This window comes from Oryzias latipes, chromosome 12 (genome assembly GCF_053564925.1).
Source record: "Oryzias latipes strain Hd-rR chromosome 12, Olatipes_Hd-rR_3.1".
NCBI classification, from domain to species: domain Eukaryota; kingdom Metazoa; phylum Chordata; class Actinopteri; order Beloniformes; family Adrianichthyidae; genus Oryzias; species Oryzias latipes.
In genome coordinates, this window is record NC_136248.1 from 22,617,706 (window position 1) to 22,638,614 (window position 20,909).

At 40.7% G+C, this 20,909-nt stretch overlaps 2 protein-coding genes across 4 annotated transcripts; both read right to left on the reverse strand.

The window, feature by feature from the left end:
- Nucleotides 1-1,668: 1,668 nt before the first annotated feature.
- Nucleotides 1,669-10,525, reverse strand: klhl8 (kelch-like family member 8). 3 transcript variants are annotated; one of them, XM_078956347.1, is made up of 12 exons: nucleotides 10,399-10,525; nucleotides 7,310-7,529; nucleotides 7,171-7,232; nucleotides 6,813-6,978; nucleotides 6,416-6,736; nucleotides 6,129-6,315; nucleotides 5,541-5,684; nucleotides 5,308-5,419; nucleotides 5,026-5,194; nucleotides 4,781-4,940; nucleotides 3,690-3,891; nucleotides 1,669-3,082 (listed from the first exon to the last, which is right to left on the reverse strand). In XM_078956347.1, the coding sequence occupies exons 2-12, from the start codon at nucleotides 7,505-7,507 to the stop codon at nucleotides 2,959-2,961; spliced, it is 1,845 nt and encodes a 614-aa protein (XP_078812473.1). In that variant the 5' UTR covers nucleotides 7,508-7,529; nucleotides 10,399-10,525; the 3' UTR covers nucleotides 1,669-2,958. The 3 variants fall into 3 exon arrangements, with proteins under 3 accessions (XP_078812473.1, XP_078812474.1, XP_078812475.1); XM_078956348.1 differs by having other exon boundaries at nucleotides 10,210-10,458; XM_078956349.1 differs by lacking the exon at nucleotides 10,399-10,525 and adding an exon at nucleotides 8,283-8,385.
- Nucleotides 10,526-11,143: 618 nt separating this feature from the next.
- Nucleotides 11,144-17,907, reverse strand: sdad1 (SDA1 domain containing 1). The gene is made up of 22 exons (XM_078956346.1): nucleotides 17,500-17,907; nucleotides 17,306-17,410; nucleotides 17,121-17,219; nucleotides 16,923-17,033; nucleotides 16,756-16,827; nucleotides 16,582-16,682; nucleotides 16,438-16,495; nucleotides 15,585-15,659; nucleotides 15,400-15,501; nucleotides 15,253-15,322; nucleotides 15,071-15,174; nucleotides 14,933-14,990; nucleotides 14,796-14,854; nucleotides 14,139-14,215; nucleotides 13,942-14,039; nucleotides 13,788-13,864; nucleotides 13,492-13,621; nucleotides 13,310-13,404; nucleotides 13,041-13,225; nucleotides 11,744-11,828; nucleotides 11,425-11,586; nucleotides 11,144-11,329 (listed from the first exon to the last, which is right to left on the reverse strand). Exons 1-22 carry the CDS (start codon nucleotides 17,587-17,589, stop codon nucleotides 11,282-11,284), a joined length of 2,061 nt encoding a protein of 686 aa, XP_078812472.1. The 5' UTR covers nucleotides 17,590-17,907; the 3' UTR covers nucleotides 11,144-11,281.
- Between the last annotated feature and the right edge of the window lie 3,002 nt (nucleotides 17,908-20,909).

A 20,909-nucleotide genomic window follows, 5' to 3' on the forward strand; every position in this document is an offset into this window, starting at 1 on the left:
TTTCTTGTAAACTTTATTTTTTTAATATTTTCCCTGCTGTATATAATGGACAAATTATGATGAAGAATTTTGAATTAGTCTAAGAAATGTTTACAGAAATGTTTACATTGAAGACCTATTAAAGAAGCAGAGCATCAAAGGCCCTATTCAAATTATTTTTTATAACGGGCGTTTAGATAAAAAAAAAAAAAAAATACAAAGAAATGTTAAATTGCAGTAAGTTGTGCACGCTTTTACACTAAAGGGACATGAATTTCTACATTAATAACAAATAAAACACAAAACCGCGGACATCAAAACCACAAAGTCCAGGAAAAATCTCATTTACTGCAACCACATGTCAGCTGTTAATAAACTGCAGTCTTTGCCTCCAATGGTTACTTTTTAACCGTTTAACAGGATGTTACACAAAACTTCAAATAAAGTTCCAATCATTTATTTATTTGACTCCTCTTGGGAGAAACAGGAAATAGGTGGGTTGTTTTGGTTTTGTCACAAATGCCCTATTTGGGCCCCGTGGGCCGGGCGGGTGGCTGCCTGGAGTGCGGAGCGGGTCTCCCTTGGGGGTCCTGGCTCGTACCTGGGGTTGGGGCGGGGGGATGCCCGGAACTCCTGGGTGGTGGTGGGGTGCTCGTTTGGGGCTGTGGGCGTCCTTCTCCGGTGGGGCCCTGCGTTGGGTTCTCCCGGCGCGGCGGGGGGGCTGCTCTCCTGGTTGGGCTGGGGCGGCGCTCTCTTTCCCTCTGCGCCTCCCTGGCCTCTGGCTCTGGGGGCCTTGCGGCGGTCCTGCTGGCCCTGGCCTGGGTGGCGGGCTTGGTCGCCCGGGCGGCGGTTGTTCCCTGCCGGTTCCCGTGTTGTGTTGGGGAGATTCCGGCTGCCGCTGCTGCAGCGGTGGGGGTCTTAGGGGTGGGGATGGCTGGGCACTCTCCCTCCTTCTTTTCACGTTCCACCATCCATTTTAGAAGAACATAAACACTCACCTGAGCACAGGTGTTGGCTCACCTTTGCACTAACAGTTTGCATGATTGAATGAATGAAAGATTTCACACTAGTTGGTTTTAAGGCATAAGTATGCGTGTGAACACTATCTGTTTTGTGTACATGTTGACATGTGGACATTTTTGCAGCTAGCAGGTGTGTTTATAACATTTGAGTGTGTGTGTGGACAGGCCCCGCCCTTTTTGTACTACATTTGAACCTTACCATAATGATTAACAACCAGTAAACTTGTTGCTTTATGCTGCTTCATGGTCTTACCCCCCCCCCCTCCTATTATCACCCTCCTACCCCCCCTCTCTCTAGCGTCCCTCTCTCTTCTTCCCCTCTTTCCTTTTCCGTCCGGTCCAACACCAAAGATTTTCAAACATGATTGAAATTAATAAAGTTTGGCCTCAATTACAAAAGGGGTCTATTCAGACATACCTTTGGTTTGTCTGAAGATTAATAACCCCTCTTGTTAAAGTAAAATATGTCCAACATAAGAGGCCCTCAGCTCTCATCTGTCTGCCCAGCTGTTGGACAGGACAAGTTAAAAAAAAAAAAAAAAATGCCCTATTTGTTTTTGACACTCACCTGCAAAGGAGGATGCTGACGAGTCTGTTTCTGCATCTCTTTCTGTCTAGATCAAAATCTGACTGGAAATCAAAGACATTTACAATAAAACAGAGGCCATCAAGTACACAAAACTTTATTGTATGAATGTATATCAATACATAAAGACAAAAGGAGCAAAAACATCACCAGATATTTACGCCAAAGTTAACCTTCTTGGTGTAAAAATGATTCTTTAGACTGGCATATAGGATGTGCAACATTATTTGATCTTGTACAGAGTCCATGGCAGTCATTTCGACGCATAATCTGCTAACTTTTAACGGAGATAAATGTTTAATCCTTTATTTATGGCAGTACTATTCATATGAAATAAGAAAACCTGTTCCATAAAGTTTTCCCCCACTTCTGGACAAAAATATACTCCGATTTCAACTCTATTCCAAGAAAATAGTGCACAGCAATGGATTACATAATATGTCAAAGATACACCTCAGAATATATATATATATTTTTTAATTGCTCATATTTATTGAAATATAATGAAGATAACTGCAAACACAAATCTCTGAATCTCATTTACATCTTTTAAATAAGTGAAGAGGATTCTAACAGTCCTCAAATCTTTGAGTTTGAGCCGGTCAAGTCAAAGTTTAGTTCGGTTAGCTGAGAAAGAGCATCTCTGATCACACCGTGACCCTCAGGTGTCATCAGCGCACACCTGTCAGTGCCGTGTAGAGGTACAGGAAGTCATTTGGAGTGTAGAGGCAGTTGAACTGGAGGGTTTTAGATTTGGCACTTGGAGGGAGGAGTCTGTGCGAGTCCCCAAGCTGTTTTTCCTTGAACCCATTTGTTCCAAAGACAATTTAAGGATAATTCAAACACAGCCACATGCCCTTTGAATTGTATTTACATCCCGCTTACCTTTGGGTGGACATTGCTGGTGAAGAATCCAATTTGAATGTCTTACAAAGTATTGATTTGTCACATCTGTTATTATAAATCTGAACATTTTTAAGAAAAGATGGGAGAGAAGGGATATAAAAGTGTTCAAAGCGGTCTATTTTACAGCTGTAGTGCTTCATCCAAGCACAATAATTGTTCCTAAGGGGTTTGACTGAAATCAAAGGCTCAGCTAGCTCAGGCCCTTATGAAAAAAACAAGTCAAAGCAAGCTACAGAAAACATACAGTACAAAATACTTCATTACTGATTGTAAAGAGTTTGGAAACATGAACTGAATGTGTCGATGTGCAACTTCAAATTCTGCTTCTTCAGCCAAATACGTCTCAGTGACGTTGTGTGAACGCCGCGTGAGCTGGTGTTCGCTGTGAACAGTCCTGACCTGACTGTCCGTGTGCTTCGCGTTGTGTGATTGTGCAGCTGTGTGACAGTGTGTGAAGTCTTGCTGTCACATGCAGTTGACCACGTTGCTGGAGCCCTGGCCCACGTCTCTGATGAGGCTGACGTGGGACGAGCACACGGCGACCCCGGCTCCGGCGCGGCAGTGAGACACGGAGGCCACCAGCTCCCACCTAAACGCCAATCGGAAGAGAAAGACCGTTTAAGCGCAGGAACGGAACATTTATAACCGGTTTAGGGTTCTCAGAGAGAACAGAGATGGAAAATAAGGTTTTTCCTAAATGTATTGCTTCTACAGCTAAGTACATTCTATAACCTCATTAAAAAATAAAAGATTTTTCAATTTTCGAAAACAGACTTCGAAAAAAAAGGGCTTTTATTGACATAAATGCTACATTTTAAATACAGTCAGGGTGGTTCCATAGCAGAAATAGTTTAAGTTGAAGACGTTCCTCAACTTAAATTCTATCTTTAAATTTGTTTTCACAAATGTTTTGTTGTATTTTAGTTATGGAAAAAAATCAAATTTAAAGATTAAAGATGTCTTTTCCAGCTTCAGTCTAACCAGACCTAATAATTCATTTTCCACACATGTATTCTCTAAGACCAGTTAACCCTAACTATACATTATTGGTGCACTTTCAGCAGGACAAAAAAGGACAAAAAATAAGTATCGGTTGAAAACAAAGTAGGATTAGTTTCACTCAAGCAGCAAAAACGGTAGAAATCCCGCCTTTGTGGCTTTCTTCTTGCTGTCATATTTTAGTTGGACCCTCTCACCTGTTCATTCGGGGCTCAAAAGCTTCCACGGTGTTCAGGTATATGTTTCCATTGTGTCCCCCGACTGCAAACACTCTTCCCATGACGGTAGCGACCCCGACCCCACCGCGCGGCGTGGTGAGTTCAGACACGTACTCCCAGCGGTCCATTCGAGGGTCAAAGCGCTCCACGGAGCTCAGCGGGGAGTTGTCATCAAAGCCACCTGGAAGAGAATAGAAGAATCATTGATGGAGAAGATCACAAAGCTGTAGTTTCTTTACACTTGTGCCCGCTTTATTTTGGATTATCATTATTTGAACAATGCAGCTTGTGATGTAAAATTTTGTTCACACTGGAATATAAAAATCCACCGTCTGAACTATACTCCAGTCATGCAAATTCTTTACTTTAAAGATGTGCAAGCAATGAATTTAGTCAAAGTCCAAGTAAACTTTATTGTCAATTATGTTTTCAGATACATAGAGATTGAAATTCTGTTTCTCTCAAGCTCCAGTCTAAACAGGGAATCTAACTTCAAATTACAAAATAAAATACAATAAGACGGAAAAAAAATAAAGTTAGTATGAAAGAGAAAATAAAGTGACTGTAAAAATAAGAAAGGTTTTTCCATTAATCACTAATGAAACCTAACAAATATGACTTTTTTAGATTAAACTTAACTTTTGAATCAAAGTGTATTTATTTGAAACTTTTAATTCGGCTTTTTTTATCCTTTTCAAAAGGTCCGACATTTAAAGTAATTCACGAAAATTTAAGGAGATGCAGGTTAAACCAGTTTGGAAAGTTTGAATGACAAACCAAATGTAAAATTGAAGTGATTGCATAAGTAAGCTCCATGACTTAACAAAAAGACTTAAAACTTCACAAATTCAAACAGCAAAAATCTGACTTTTATGTTCAACTAATTAGTTACCAAAGAATCTTTACGAAACATGAACTTTTGCCGTGATTCATGTCTTTGTGTATAAAACTGAAAGGTGAGAGAACAAAATCTGCAGACTTCAAAAGTACACCTTAAAGCTTCTGTTTTATGGCAGCAACAAACATTATGACACACTCCCAAACATCTGAAGTTATCACATTCCTCTCACCGACAACATAAAGGCAGCCATTGAGTTTGCTGACTCCGTTTCCGGCGCGCCGCTGACCCATCTCGCAAACCTCCACCCACTTGTCCAGGTGAGGGTTGTACCTTTCCACGCTGGACAGTGAAGCCACCCCGTCGTTTCCTCCAACAGCGTACACATAACTCTGACAGAGGAGGGCAAACATCTGTGAGAAGGGTGGAAAACATCGAAACTCTCACATGAATGGATGGCTTTTCAGCGTCATTTACCCCAACTGCCACAGATCCAACGCCCCCTCTGGGTGTGTTCATCGGAGCAACGGCGCTCCAGCCGTCGCATTCGATGTCGTAACGCTCCACGTCGTTGAAGCAGGAGTTGTCATCCAGACCGCCAATGGCGTATATGGGCCCACCGAGTGCGGCGAGAGCTATACCCCTCCTGGAAAACAAATCAGCCTCAAAAATATCTAATTTCATGCAACTCAATAAGCATTTTCTGTAAAAATATTATTTCCAAAGTTGGGCTGCAAAACATCGCCGTTTCCTGTTTACCTTTTTGTATTCATGGAGGCTTTCATCATCCACTTGTTGGTGAGGGGGTCAAACATTTCCATATTGCCAAGGTGTTCGTTTCCGTCGTGACCCCCCACCGCGTAAACCTTCCCTACAGAACACATCCAGCATGTAAAGTCCAAGTTTGGCCGACAAGTAAAAAAAACATCCAAACTTTTGTTACTCAAAGCTCATATTTGTCCGATTAACATGATGTTTTTATGGAGAATTACCTCCTACAGATATGACACCAACGTGACGCCGCCTGCTGTTCATTTCAGGACCAAAGAACCAGCTGTTCTTAGTAATGGAGTAGCATTCGATGCTGCGAAAAGGATCCCCAGAACCGCCTCGCCCGCCCACACAGAACAGAACCCCTAGGAAAGAAGATCAGGGTGAAAAAGAAAATGAGAGATTTCAAAAAAGCCCTACAAAGAATTTTAAAATATTGAAAACTCATTACATTTCTTTTTTGCCCTTTTTTTTGTTAACATTCTTATACTACTATCTTTTGTAGTGCGAAATGCTTTTGACAAATTAAAGCTTGGTTTTTAAATTTGTAAACTGACTAACTTTTTCACCAAAAGGGTTCATAAAAATAACATATAAATGTACTATTATGTTATTTTATTTTTGCAATAAATAGATGACATAAATAGAGCAACAATTATAAGACAGGTTTGTGCAAAGTCGTGCTTTTCTACCTCATCTGTCTATTTTCTATATTTTTTAACACAAATATGTAACAAGTAATTAGAGGGGATCTTCTCTAAAAAAGCTTTTGGCACAATCCTGGTCAAACTTGACTTCATTAGTTGTACCTGCAGTGTGCTTCCTAGGGATGGTGCGGCCTGAATACTCAAAGTCCTGGACCAGTTTGTTGCTGAGGTGCAGGTGATAATTCCTGGCTTCATCCATCAGATTCCGACAGTTCAGGTTGCCTTTGATCATCTCGTCTTTTGCCACAGGTCCAGTCAGAAACTCCACTGGCAGCAGAGGGAGGCGCACCTGGAAGAAATACAGTTGTGCGGTTAGGAAAAAGCCTTAATTATTGTTGTAAAGAGGCTACAACAACACAAATGCAGGAAATAGAACCCCTTTTTGTAACCTGAGACATGATCTGGTCCAGCCAGGCCTCGTGGTGCTGTGGGTTTGCCTTCAGCCACTTCACTGCGGCGTTGTACACCTGCGTCTCCGAGTGGATGTTCAGATCCGAAGAGGACAACAGTGTACGCAAGTGCTGGGGCGACACACATGTGAAGTCCTCGCACTCCACCACCTCAGTGAAGTGTTCGCAGGCGTAACGGTCGGCCATGTCCATCAGATCCACACGATTGTGGCTCTCGGCAAAGGTTCGGACAGCCAGGCAGTTTGTGGGGTGAAAGTGGGCCTTCATGTACTCGCAGCAAGCCCGGGCCACCAACTCAACCTAACAGGAGTCAACATAACCGTTTAAAAGATTCAAAAACACACTGGAGAACAACATGCATTAGTGTTTCCGGTACCTGAAGGATGCAGGCTGCATAAAGCAGTGGCTGGACATTGTCCACAGTCAAGGTGATTTTAGAGGAATAGGCAAAATGCACCAGGTCGTGAATGGCATCACCATCAAAGTCCTTAATCTCAATCAGATCTTGCTTAGTCTCCGACATCTCCGACAAAAACATGGCCCTAAATAAGAAAATAAAAACAACATTTCGGCTTAAGGAATGTAAAAACCCAACCAAACTGTGAGCTCCAAGCAGTTAAAAACACATGCGTGTGCAGACGTAAATGAAGGATGTTGAAGACTGATGGCCAAAAATTCAATGTCATTTAAAAGTAGCGATACATTAAATGTGGGTTAAAATTCTGCAGGATTACCTGAAGTAAGGGATAACGCATGCCAGTACCAGTTTGTGGCATGGTATCAACTTACTGCCAACCTATAAGGAAAAAATAAACAGAATTGATGAAGGCAGTTCAATAAAACCAATATTAAAAGCCACACACAGCGGTCTACCTTTAATGTGACATCACAGAGCTCCCCAACTTCATAGAAATGCCTGAGTGAATTGTGGAATTCCTTCCAGGCTTCGTGAGCCTCAAATACAAATGACCCATCAGGCTCACATTCTCCTTTGAACGTCCGGTTTCCTGTACGCTTTTCCTTGGGTTTCACCTGCTTGGCATGGTCTGCCACCACGTCTCCAGGCGCCATGGCCGGTTACTGGAAACAACACCTGGATGGAAGGTAACAGTAAAAACTGAATAGACAAATGAAATAACTTCAAATGGTTGCATTTTTCTTACATTGCCTTAAAGATCACATAGTAACAAACTAAGAAGCATTTTTTTAGATTGTATATTATTATAGATGTAGTGGATTCAAATGTAAATGTGAAATAATTAGGACTACTTTGTAAGTTGCAATTCCACAGAATTCCCAAACAACAATGTGTTTTCAGACTTGGTCAAATAGTAACACTATAGGATACAGGATTTTCTTAAACTAAAAATTTAAAACTGACAATATTTCATTTGATTAAGTAAGGTAAAAAAAAAAAAAAAACCTCAGTGCAGATTAGAAAAATGCATATAAGAAGAATATTTTTTCTCCCAATTTGCATTTAAGAGAACATACAATTTTGAAAATGAAAACAAATGTAACCACTTCTTCCTTCTATTTATGTGAAGTTTGGGTGTAATAGAGCACTTCTATAGTGGAAAAAGCCTGTCAAAGCATGCAGATGCTGCAAGCTTACAGTGGGTACGCAAATGACTCAGCAGTAGACCCCTTTCACATTTTCACTCCTAGTATAAATGCAGTCATTTGCCTAAAATCAGGAAAGTTCATTTGATCAATTAATGTACATTGAGTATCCCATCTTGACAGAAAAAAATAGGATTCGAAAGTTCTGCTAATTTACCAAAAAGAAAAAAACATTACTAATAAACACACAGAGAAATAAAATACATTTAAAGAACACACTTACTGCTGATTCAGAGGAAAAATCACTGCAGTATGTCTCTACTTTGTCTAGTTAGCAGAGTAAGAGCAAACAACCAAACCAAAACTCCTCCACCCCCTCAAGTCTGGCACTGAATAGAGTCAGTGTACCGCTGCTCATCACTAGTCCACTCACTTTCACCAGAAGATAACAAAAACTCACAAGTTTTGTCAGACTGCTTATCGAATGGATCTTTTACCTCTATTGATACTGTTGAGCTAAATCCTTTCTTTTTTTTAATAAAAATAAATAAGTACATTGGGTAAGAGATTTGGATTAATAAAACTCTTATTTCAAGAAACATTTAAACAAGTTTAAGTTTGCCTGTGGCTACCGGTACACTGAATCAAAACAAAAATAAAACCTGCTGTGCATGTGCGTATATACAACACAGAAGTACAGGCTTCCACAGAGCCACCACCAATTCCCATTTGAGAAGCCAATTCAGGAAAATCCCGGCATTAAAATCCACTTCCTGAGGCCAAAAAGCAAAAATATGAAGGAAGTTTTAAAGACCCACTCCAATGAAAATCGTGTTTTAACATGTTCTCATTCTGGAGAACATATGTATACAGAAAATTAAGCTTAAAATTGGGTTTTGGGAGTTTTCTTTGTTCAAATCATTGTGAATCAGGAGCAGATGTAAAAAGATGGTGTTGGAAAAAGCCTGTGGCAGTGATGTAGATGCTGCAATCAGCAGGCCACAAGCTCCCTGCTACGCTCCATTCTGGTGCATGACTCAACTATATGGGGTGTGAGGGGCTGTAAGCCAACAGGAGAGTGTACACACATGGATGATGGGAAGTCAGAGCGGGCTTTCAAAAAGTCCTGCAAATTTCTGATGAACTCTTGGTGCTCTGCAGAAACTATGTCCTAGAAAACCGGATGCAGGTTTGACCATTTAGCCTGTGTTTTGTAAGAAATACAACACTGCATTCCTAATAACATGCCTCTGCAGTAAAGCATCCTGCTTTTTTAACTACAGAACCCTGACTCCAGTCCAGACCTGTGCTATCTTAGATGACCCCACCCTTACATTGACGTGTTCTCCCTACCATGACAAAGGTGGATAAAGGTGGAAAGATTTCATGTAATCCATGGACACCAGTGAGGATCACAAATCATTGAAAAAAAAAGGTTCAGCGCACTGTCTAGTGGGTCTAGATGACCCAACTCCCAATGGTAAAGTGCCTAGGATAGCACAAGGGTTACCAAAAAATACATGGTGATGAGTCCAACAAATACCATCTGAAGTTTTTGGCAGCCAGGGGGGGGAGAGAAAATATTTTAACACAGTTTGAAGTAGTTTAAATATCCGTGACAGCTTTTACAAAGAGTGCCATCTTAAAAAAGTGTTACTAACAAACATTTTTCTTTTAATAAATGTCGATATATACTACCTTAAAAAAACATTAGCAAATGAGATACCCCCATGAAGCAAAAACTAGTCCTTGTTTTTAAAAATAAAGATAAAAGGATGAAGATCTGATAAATTTTCTTTGCTTGTACTGTAGTCTGATGTCTTGGAAATGTAAATACTGTTAAACATGGCAATTAAAATAAAAAAATATTAAGTTTAGTTATGCCTTCGAGTTAGAAATATGACCCAATGCCATGCTTTTATGCTAACCCTCTAAACAATGTCAGCCTTTTATCCCTCAACAGAAATTTTAGATTTTGATTTATTTTGGGTAGAGCTTCTGAGTCATGTCTATGTCCTTGCCTAAATGAGGTGTAGTGTCTGTGTACTCAGACGAAATGAATTACAACAAACGCTGCACTTAACACAGTTGTAAAGCAAAAACCCTTTAAATAAAGTTATACATCAAAATCCTAATTAATCAACTTTAAAATGCCAAAACAACTGTCTGCTTATTTTTAGAAGCCAGCAAATAAAAATGTCTCACATTACCTGAAAAGGATTAACCCTGCTAGCTGCGCTAACTAGAAACTGATATCATTAGCTTGTTTGCTAGCAAGGAGCTAGCATCATGTAAACATGGTTGCCTGTCAAGAAACGTTAATTTAGCAAACATCAGTCGCAACTACATTAAATAACAGAGCACTGCGTAAGTTACTAAAATTAGTTAAATTTGAGTACCTCATTTCGAAACAGGAATAAAATGCCGGCGTCTTTAAGTGGAAAATGTTAATACGGATCGCAGAGATTTATGGGTAATGTAGTTTACGTCGAGGGAATGCACAGTAAGGATGCAGGTATTCATAAGTTTCCTTTGAGTTTACCTTTAGCTTTAGAGCTAATCTGACAAAGAACAAAAATAAATTAAAAAAAAAAAACAAGCTAAATAGACCAGTGATTATTATTATTACTACTAAGCATAGATATTTTTTTTTAAAAGCAAGTCCAATGTGAATTTATTAAAAAACCTCAAATAAAAGTTAGCACATATTTGCACAATTACATTTGTGACATTTCCTAATCCATAAAGTAAAATTAAGGACATTCCTCAACCTCTGCCACCTGTTTAATGGAGAAGGAGTCCTCGCTCATCAAAATATTGTTCTGGTGAATGATTTACCAAAGAGAGAAATGTAAAAGTCTAATTACTGTTATTGCATAACTATACTGTACAATAAAATCTCTCCTAAAAATTACACATTTACAACACCTTTGCACTCTGGTTGAAGTGTCAATACTTTATAGTAACCAGGTTCCTGCTTATATTCAAGAAGATTTTTTTTAAATCTAACAGAAATCTTTTATTTGACAGATTTAAGTCTTTTAGCTTCAATTTTAACTATGTTTACATTCAACACAGGGCATGCATATAATAGTTTTTTTTAAATGGTTAAACTACACTGAATTACTGAAAAACAGACATACATTTTTGATAAAAAGATTTATTTCTGAAAAAGGAAAATGTATGCATTTTTGTCAGAAAGCAAGCTTTCAAATAGCACAAGCTATAGAGTGAATGTATAGTAATATATAACACATTATATTAGTAATGAGTATCAGCGTGCTACTTGTACTGCTTCCTCCTTTTCAGGAGGGCCTCCCGTAGAGCAATCTGGGGGGAAAAAAAGACAACACATTGTTTCAGTTCCACTGCCAAAGTTTCCTTTCCAGCCTATAATAAAAGCAGTTTCGCCAACTGCAATCTACCTGTTTCTCTCTGAAGGAGCGTTTTCCTTTGGTTCTGACGTTCTGGCTGTGTCTCATCATCATGAAGTTCTTGTGTTTCTTCTTTTCTTTGTTGCTGGTGCTGGCATGAGGGTTAAGTTTGCTGTGCTTCTTGACAAAATCTTTTCTGTCCGTTCTTCCCGCCTACAAACAAAATGATATCGGAAAATAGAAACGGTTTGACCCTAAATAGATATTCAGAATCACAAATTATGTGTTTAAAAATAAGTTTCCTTTACTTTTACTGTGAACAAAAAGAAAATATTTGAGAGAGTGGTGTTTCAGTAAAAAAGACTTTTACCATTGCTGTTGCCAGTCGAGTTTCCTTGTCTGCCTTTGGTTTCTTATGCAGTTTCTCAATATTTCTGAGCGTCAGCAGCTCCCCTCTGAGAGTTTGACACCACAAAACAAGCAGGGTAACCAATTACATTGAAAACAAATGATCACACACTATTGCAGTGTAGCTGCAATCACAACCCAGATGTGGTGTGAGCTTGTTGTTATGGCCTTTTAAATCAAGTTTGGGGTCAGTGGGTCCTGTTCCCCCAACATGTTCCCACTACAAACTGTGTGGTTGCTTAAGTGAAAAATCAGTAGGATGCAAGTATAGATGCTATGTGGAGGTTTCAGGGAGCCTTAATAGAGAAAGAAACAGACTCATTTTTGGAAGATCTGTGGATGTTTTTGCTGCACTGCAAAGAAGGACTTCAGAAGTTAAGAAAAGGAGAATTGCAAAGACTTTATAGTAAGAACTGATAACTGTTTACAAAAATCTGCTCTGTCGGATACAACAGGTGCAGCAGAATAAATATGTAACCAGGATTTATCACAACAGTAGGCCTGACTTACTTTAGAGGTTCAAAAACTTTACAATGTAGTGACATTCTCTTTAAACCTTGTTTGGCCTCATTTGGCATTATGGCCACTTTTGCATGATAAAAAAAAAAACAACTAAATATTGTTTTTTCATGTTGTGATGGATTTTCTCACCAAAAGAGTAAAAAACAATTATTGCTGCAAATGGGAGAAACATTAAAAAATGCTAAATTCAAGTCAGAGTAATGCTGTTTTAAAGCAATACACCATGTAACCTTCCTTCAAACTCCAGAACTACAACTTCCTGTTTTGGTCAGTTCAATATTTTACCACTAGGTTGATTAATAAAAACAAAACAGTCCCTACTTACAAATCTTAAATGATCTGACATTACAAAAGAAGAATATCATTAGTTTTATCTCAATTCTAAAACAAATATTTAGACTTGAATTTTTTAAACTGCATTGGCTGTGAGCGTTTATGAACCAAATTCATCATTTTATTTGTTATGTGATTGAAATGTGCTTGAACAGGTGTGATCTTTTGACTGACAAATAACTGTTCAATCCTTATCCCTATAAAAGTCTTACAGAACTGACCAAAAGGGCAACAACCATAGCGCTGATAAGCTTGCATCAAACCTCTCATTTACGACTACAACTCCCATGATGCCGCTGTGTATGCAACCTCCTGGTAGGATACATGATTTTTTTGTCTAATGTTAGCTCAGACAGTTTTTGCAAAAATGAGCTTATAAAGATTCAACAGAATAAGGTTCTCACTTCTCTTCTTCGTCAAACTCCACGGCTTTCCTCTTTTGGCCCTTTCCTGGAGCAGCATTCACCTCCTTGGCCATTTGAACCAGGCGGATTTTCTTGAAGTCGTCTTGCGTGAAGAGCCGGCTGCCGCTGACCGCTGCTGCCTTAGCTTTTCTCTCTTCAGCTGGGATACTCTGAAGCTTCTCCGCCTAAAAAAAAAAAAAAAAAAAAGACCAGCTGAGTTCAGCTTTCCCCCAAAGCAAACATCCGATTTCAGACCATTTTATCCCCACCACTTCTCCCGCATCTTCATCAGATGAGTGGTGAACATCTACCCACTCCCCATCCTCATCATCATCATCACTGATACTGGCACTCTCCCAGCCGTCTAAAGAAAAATGACAGGAAAGAAAAGCATAAACAATCAAATAAAAATCAGCCACTGTGGTGTAAAGATCCTGAAACAGCAGCTGACCTTCATCCTCGTCTCCCTCTTTTTTCTCCTCCTCCAGCTCCAGGACCTCAGCTCCAGGGATGTAGTCTTTAGCTTCCAACTCTCCATAATCTTTGACCTTTGCATCTGTTGACGCCTCTGTGGGTTTTCCCTGAAAAAGAAGAAAAAAGAAGAAAAAAACAAAGCAGCATAAGTTAATGTGTGAAACAACTGACTTTTCGGCACTATGAATGCAACACAGCAAACCTTACTAAACCTTTTCTCACGCACTGATTATCAAACAAAACCAGAAAGTCTGAAAGCTGAGCCTTACTCACTCTGTCCTTTTTGTGCAGCATCTGTGGGTTGAGATTCCTGAACAGCTGGATGAGGGCTCTAGCAGACATCATCACATCTGCAAAACACAGGAAGATGAATCAAAGCTCAAGCCTATTCCACAGCGCCTCATCCACGGGTGCTTTCAGCGCTCACTCTTGTCTTTGTGGGTCTTGTACTGGGCCAAGTCCTGCAGCAGGTCTTCAGTGATTGCGAGCGGGCAACGCCCAACCACTTCCTTAATGGCATTGATGCTAAATTGCAAAGCAAACAGAGTTCCTTTTCAATTACATTCGAGCAGGGGCTCAAACATTTTTTTTAAATAACCAAAGTGCCACCAAACAGGTACTGACCCGACAGTCATGACCTCCCCCGAGTTCCTGTCAGTCACAAAGTTGTTGGCGATTGTCATGATCACGGGTTCGATGATCTAAAAGTGTAAACAGGAAAAGAAGCTGCTCAATTTACAGAGTTCACCTTTAATTTCACAAAATAAATTCAACAACAACAACAAAATTATATCTGTGAGTTTATTAATTATAACCCCCCACCTCCCAACTGACATTTAAACCCCCCCCGCTGCTTTAGCAGTGCAAAAATAAATCACCAAGAATTGTTCTGATCCCAGCTCTGATTTGTTTGACCTGTTGCCCTCTGGGAGGCGCTACAGATGCATCAGAACTAAAACAAACAGATATAAAAGCAGCTTTAACCCTCCTAAACTCCTGGATGTCCTGTTTACACTCCGATCTGGCATATATCTATGTATATGTGTCTGTATATTGTAAAATGGCTTTTATTCTGTTTTTTTTTTCTTTTTTTAATTCTTTAATTTACATTTTTACCTAATCACTATATGCACATAACTGACATGTTTATATTTTGTATATATTATCTTGTTTTCGCACTGACTCGTTTTCCATTGGACATGAGGGGGACAGAGACAAAGGCATTCTATTGTAATCCATTCTAGTCTTTTCTCTTCAAACTTTAATCAAGCAGGTTAATACCTCGGGGGGAACAAGCTGGTGGGAGGCCTGCGCAGCACAGAGGAGGATCTTGGTCACTTCTACAGAAATGCACCACAGAGACACACTGAGACAAGTTCCTTCAATTTAAAGAAATCAACATTAAGAGCTGCCCTCACCTCGCTGATGAGGCTGAAGAAACCGCTGGATGAAGGGATAAAAATTGAACAAAAACAGCTGCAGAAGGGGAAAAAAAAGAACATGCATTAAAAGCTGCTGACAGGTGATGTCATCATTCTGTAAAGATGCTCCCAAACCTCATGAATTCCAACCAGTCGCGATATGAGCTCCATCATCATGATCTTCACTTCAAATCGCTCTTTGGAGCTCTCCAACTGCTTTAAGAGCTTCTCTGAGAAATCTTCAAAGGAACAGAGTTTAAACTTTATAAACTGCAGCGAAAATGGCCCAAAAAGTAGGTGTGGTCTGCAGAGTTTACCTTGAGAATCATGAATCAGGTGAATGGCAGAGAAATTAAAGACTTCTGCTTTCTTCTTTTTCTTGTGTTTCTGTCAAGACATACAAATGATCAAGAAGAGCCTCAACATAAAACTTGTATATAAAGTGAAAGTTGCAGCAGAAGTACCTTGAGCACTTTCATGGCCTTATCCAGCTTTTTCTTATTTTTGGAGGTCTTCTTTCCAGTGGAGTATCTGACCATCAGGTCTCTTGCTGATGGGCCTTCCTTCTGAAAAGTGAGACTGACTAATAATACATCCTTCCTGTAAATAAATCTGGCTGCAGCAATGTTGTTTGTTTGTTTTTGCTAACCTCAGAATCAGAGTCGCTCTCGTTTTTTTCATCTTCATCTTTACCCAGGAAAAACTGAAGCCCTGCAACAAGAATCTAGACAGGAAAAGGCAAAAGAAAAGAGACAAAGTCACTATTTATGGCATCAGGAATCTACAGGTTAGCAGGAAGATTTTTTTAAGACCTTTCTTAATACCACTTGAAATCTAATTAAATGTAAGTGTAAAAAGTAAGTTTAAAGCATTTTTGAGAAACAATGCGTTTTTGTTTTGGAAGACTTTCAAAATAAAATGTTATAACAAAAAAAAAACCTTATTTCTACACCCTAACAAGTTACAAATGTGATGATGAAACACTATGAAAATATATAATTTTTTTTTGTTGTAAAACTGAAAACTCAAACCCAATGATGAACCAAAAAAAAAAAAACTTTTAGGAATTTGAAACCAGTTCAGCTGCACGGTGGTGCAGTGGTTAGCGCTCTTGCCTCACAGCAAGAAGGTCCACGGGTTCAAGTCCCGGCTTGGGGACCTGAAACGCCAATGGGGGACCTTTCTGTGTGGAGTTTGCATGATCTCTCCTAGAATGTGTGGGTTTTCTCCGGGGACTCTGGCTTCCTCCCACTGTCCAAAAACATGCTTCATAGGTTAATTGGTTACTCTAAATTGTCCCTAGATGTGATCGTGTGTGTGCGTGGGTGTGTAAAATTGTGGCCCTGCGACAGACTGGCGACCTGTCCAGGATGTCCCCTGCCTTCGCCCACGAGTGGACGGGATAGGCTCCGAAAGGGACAAAACGGGCTTAGAAGATGAATGGAACCATTTCAATTTACATTATAGCGATCAAGCAAATAGAATAACATAGAAATACAGACCTTTGTGACCTTGGAGAAACATGCTGTTGTGATGACATTAACTGTTTTGGCATCGTTCCTGTGACACCAACGCAAAAACTATCAGATCTCAATAAAAAAAGGAACTCCCAGTAAAACAAGAATTTAAGTTTCCTCTCAACTCACCATATGTTCCTCTTGTAAAGCTCCACCATGACATCTAAAGAGATCTTTGCAGCTATGGGGTTGCTGTCTCTAAGCATGGTGTACATGAAGTTCTGCAGCACCTTTACCAAACAACAACGAACCATCACAACTTCCGGCTGTACTGATTTAACATTACAAGGATGGGGCACTCACTGTGTTCACTTTGTTGTTTTTGTGTTTTGCGTTGATGTTCTTGATGTCTGTGACAATGTGTGTGTACAGAGTCTGCGAAGAGAAAGGTCACATTTTGATCATGTCACACCCCATGTATGATTGCTATCCATCCAGAGGCGCAGAAGATGAGCGTTGAAGATCCTAACCTTTCGGAGAAGTTTGTCGTGGCATCGCAGCAGCTCAAAGAAGAGCTCCAGGAGGTTTGTAGGATCAATCAAATCTTTATTCCTTAGTAGGATCAGCGCTTTACAGAACGTCTGTCATAAAAACATAGAAACCCCCAAAAGATGACAAGATTATTAATGATAAAAGAGACGGGGAAATGCAATGGTAGATGCTCTTACCATTCGTAGATCCGGTTCTATGACTGTGTGATAACTCATTAACAATTCAGACAGCTCCTTAGGAAACATAGATAGTTGCTGCGTGTAGCAGTGAGCAATCTGAGGAGAAGGACCACAGTCAGTATGACAGCCAGACCTCCCTGATGATGCTGATGCTTCTCAGACAGAGAGAACTGCGTAGTTACCTGCGACAGAAAAGTGACCAGTTCCGCCAGCTCCTTGTTGGGTTTATCGGGCTGAAGCTTAAATATCTGAAGATTGGACTGATAGTGTCGGTACTGCTGAAGAAACTGATCAAAACACAAGAGGAGCAACACAATAAATTTACACATAACGGCAGAAACTGCAACTTTAGCGTTGTTTGTTAATTTCTACACACCTCATCGACATAAGACTGTGGGTCCCTCTTGATCAGGTTCTGAAGTTGTGGTAAATTGTTTGGTAGTTTGTTATTCTGTCGCCCGGACATGGTTAGAGATTATGAGTTTACCAAAATTACACGTAAAAATAAATTTTGTTCGATAAGCGTGGCCGCTGTGGATGCGGCCATTAAGATAAAGACGTCACTTCCGGCTCCGGTTCTTCCTTTTAAAGCAAAAGTACAAGTTTTGATACAAAAATAAACAAAACTGTTGAAAGCGAATATTATTTTACTAGTTTAAAAACGTATTATGTATTACATTAAGTGCATAAATTTAAAGTTAAATAATTAATTATTTGTGAAAATCTATATGTCGAGCTGTGTAAAAATCTAACAGGCACTTGTTTGTCCTGTTCGAGTTGCTACAGCGACGCTAGCACTGCTCATGCATGCTGGGAATTGTATTCACATAAGTATGAAACGTGTACTTTTTCTTTTCTTATGTTTCCTTTTTCTTATTTTTATTTTTTTTTAATCTTGCTAATATGGCTTTTTCAAGTAAAGGGTGTCTCTTCTATGGTTTTTATTGAATTTATTCAGAATGCTAATTCTTTTCAGACAGAAATGAATGAACTTATTAACTGCATCTTTGTTAAAAGATAAAAACATTTAACTTAATTTCAATCTTTTTTTATATTAAGGATAAACTTAACATAATTTTGTCACAGCAAATTATGTTATTTTAAAATAATTTTTTAATTTACCCAAAGTCAAAAATCCCTGCTATTCTAAAGCGCGCGGGGGGGGGGGGGGGGGGGGGGGGTGTAGTTGACAGGCTGGATCCCAGCCAGCAATGTCACGTGGGCCCCAACTGGGAAAGAGGTGGGCTATGTGGGTACTGACTGGGCATGGGTTTATTTTGGGTAAACTTTGAAGGCCCCATTAGGTTTTGCCTACATTGGCCCCACATTGGCCCCCCACATGGGTTACCTGTTAGGGCCCTACAAAGGAACCATGTGGGCTAGAACCCATGTAGGTCAGCCAAGTAAGGCCCATATGGGTTGCATCTGGGCCATAAAGACTTGGGCTGTAACTGGGACACTGTATGTGGGACCCATATGGTTTGGCCTACATGAGTCCAACGTGTGGAGCCCTCATGGGCTAACCATATAGGCCCGCTAAAGGATCTAGGTGGGCAAAGAAAACCTGGTCTGTAACTGGGCCACTGCATGTAAGACCCATGTGGAATAACTTACATGGGTCCCACATGAGGAGCCCTCATGGGCTAACCATATATGCCTGATAAAGAGCCCGGGTGGGCAAAGAAGACCTGGTCTGTAACTGGGACACTGTATGTGGGACCCATATGGTTTGGCCCACATGAGTCCCAGGTGTGGAGCCCTCATGGGCTAACCATATAGGCCCGCTAAATGATCTAGGTGGTAAAGAAGACCTGGTCTGTAACTGGGCCACTGTATGTAGGACCCATGTGGTATAACTTACATGGGTCCCACATGAGGAGCCGTCATGGGCTAACCAAATAGGCCCAATAAAGGGTCTATGTGGGCGAAGAAGACCTACTCTGTAACTGGGCCACTGTATGTAGGGCCCATGTGGTATAAGTTACATGGGTCCTACATGAGGAGCCCTCATGTGCTAACCATATAGGCCTGATAAAGAGCCCGGGTGGGCAAAGAAGACCTGGTCTGTAACTGGGCCACTGTATGTAAGGCCCATGTGGTATAACTTACATGGGTCCCACATGAGGAGCCCTCATGGGCTAACCATATAGGCCTGCTAAAGGATCTAGGTGGGGGAAGAAAACCTGGTCTGTAACTGGGCCACTGTATGTAGGACCCATGTGGAATAAGTTACATTGGTCCCACATGAGGAGCCCTCATGGGCTAACCATATAGGCCTGATAAAGAGCCCGGGTGGGCAAAGAAGACCTGCTCTGTAACTGGGACACTGTATGTGGGACCCATATGGTTTGGCCCACATGAGTCCCAGGTGTGGAGCCCTCATGGGCTAACCATATAGGCCCGCTAAAGGATCTAGGTGGGCAAAGAAGACCTGGTCTGTAACTGGGCCACTGCATGTAAGACCCATGTGGAATAACTTACATGGGTCCTACATGAGGAGCCCTCATGTGCTAACCATATAGGCCTGATAAAGAGCCCGGGTGGGCAAAGAAGACCTGGTCTGTAACTGGGCCACTGTATGTAGGGCCCATGTGGTATAACTTACATGGGTCCCACATGAGGAGCCCTCATGGGCTAACCATATAGGCCTGCTAAAGGATCTAGGTGGGGGAAGAAGACCTGGTCTGTAACTGGGCCACTGTATGTAGGACCCATGTGGAATAAGTTACATTGGTCCCACATGAGGAGCCCTCATGGGCTAACCATATATGCCTGATAAAGAGCCCGGGTGGGCAAAGAAAACCTGGTCTGTAACTGGGCCACTGTATGTAGGGCCCATGTGGTATAACTTACATGGGTCCCACATGAGGAGCCCTCATGGGCTAACCATATAGGCCTGATAAAGAGCCCGGGTGGGCAAAGAAGACCTGCTCTGTAACTGGGACACTGTATGTGGGACCCATATGGTTTGGCCCACATGAGTCCCAGGTGTGGAGCCCTCATGGGCTAACCATATAGGCCCGCTAAAGGATCTAGGTGGGCAAAGAAGACCTGGTCTGTAACTGGGCCACTGTATGTAGGACCAATGTGGTATAACTTACATGGGTCCCACATGAGGAGCCCTCATGGGCTAACCATATATGCCTGATAAAGAGCCCGGGTGGGCAAAGAAAACCTGGTCTGTAACTGGGCCACTGTATGTAGGGCCCATGTGGTATAACTTACATGGGTCCCACATGAGGAGCCCTCATGGGCTAACCATATAGGCCTGATAAAGAGCCCGGGTGGGCAAAGAAGACCTGGTCTGTAACTGGGCCACTGTATGTAGGACCCACATGGTTTGCTACAAATGAGTACCACAGTAAGAGTGCTAATGGGTTAACCATATAGGCAGGTATTTTAAAAGGTTGTTTTGTATTCTGTTACTAGACATATGCTTAAAATCCAAGAAGATGAGTAAAATGACAGAACCCCTGAAGACTCTTTCCAAATTGAATATGAATCACAGCTTTTCTAATTCTCATCAGTCCAGCTGTTAACACTGGCTAAATTGATGAACCACAAATAGACATACATTTTAATATTTTACCATGTTTTACCCAGACCAACCTGCATTTGCAATATTGGACAATTATGACATTTATTTTTTCCTGTCCAGAGTTTTGGTAGTTTGTAGAGGAAGTGCTGAGATTTTGAGGATGTAGCAGTAAGCAATTAGATACAAGTAGGGTGACCACTTGTCCCAATTTTGGCACCATACAACCATCTAGTCTTCTGTCTGGCTTT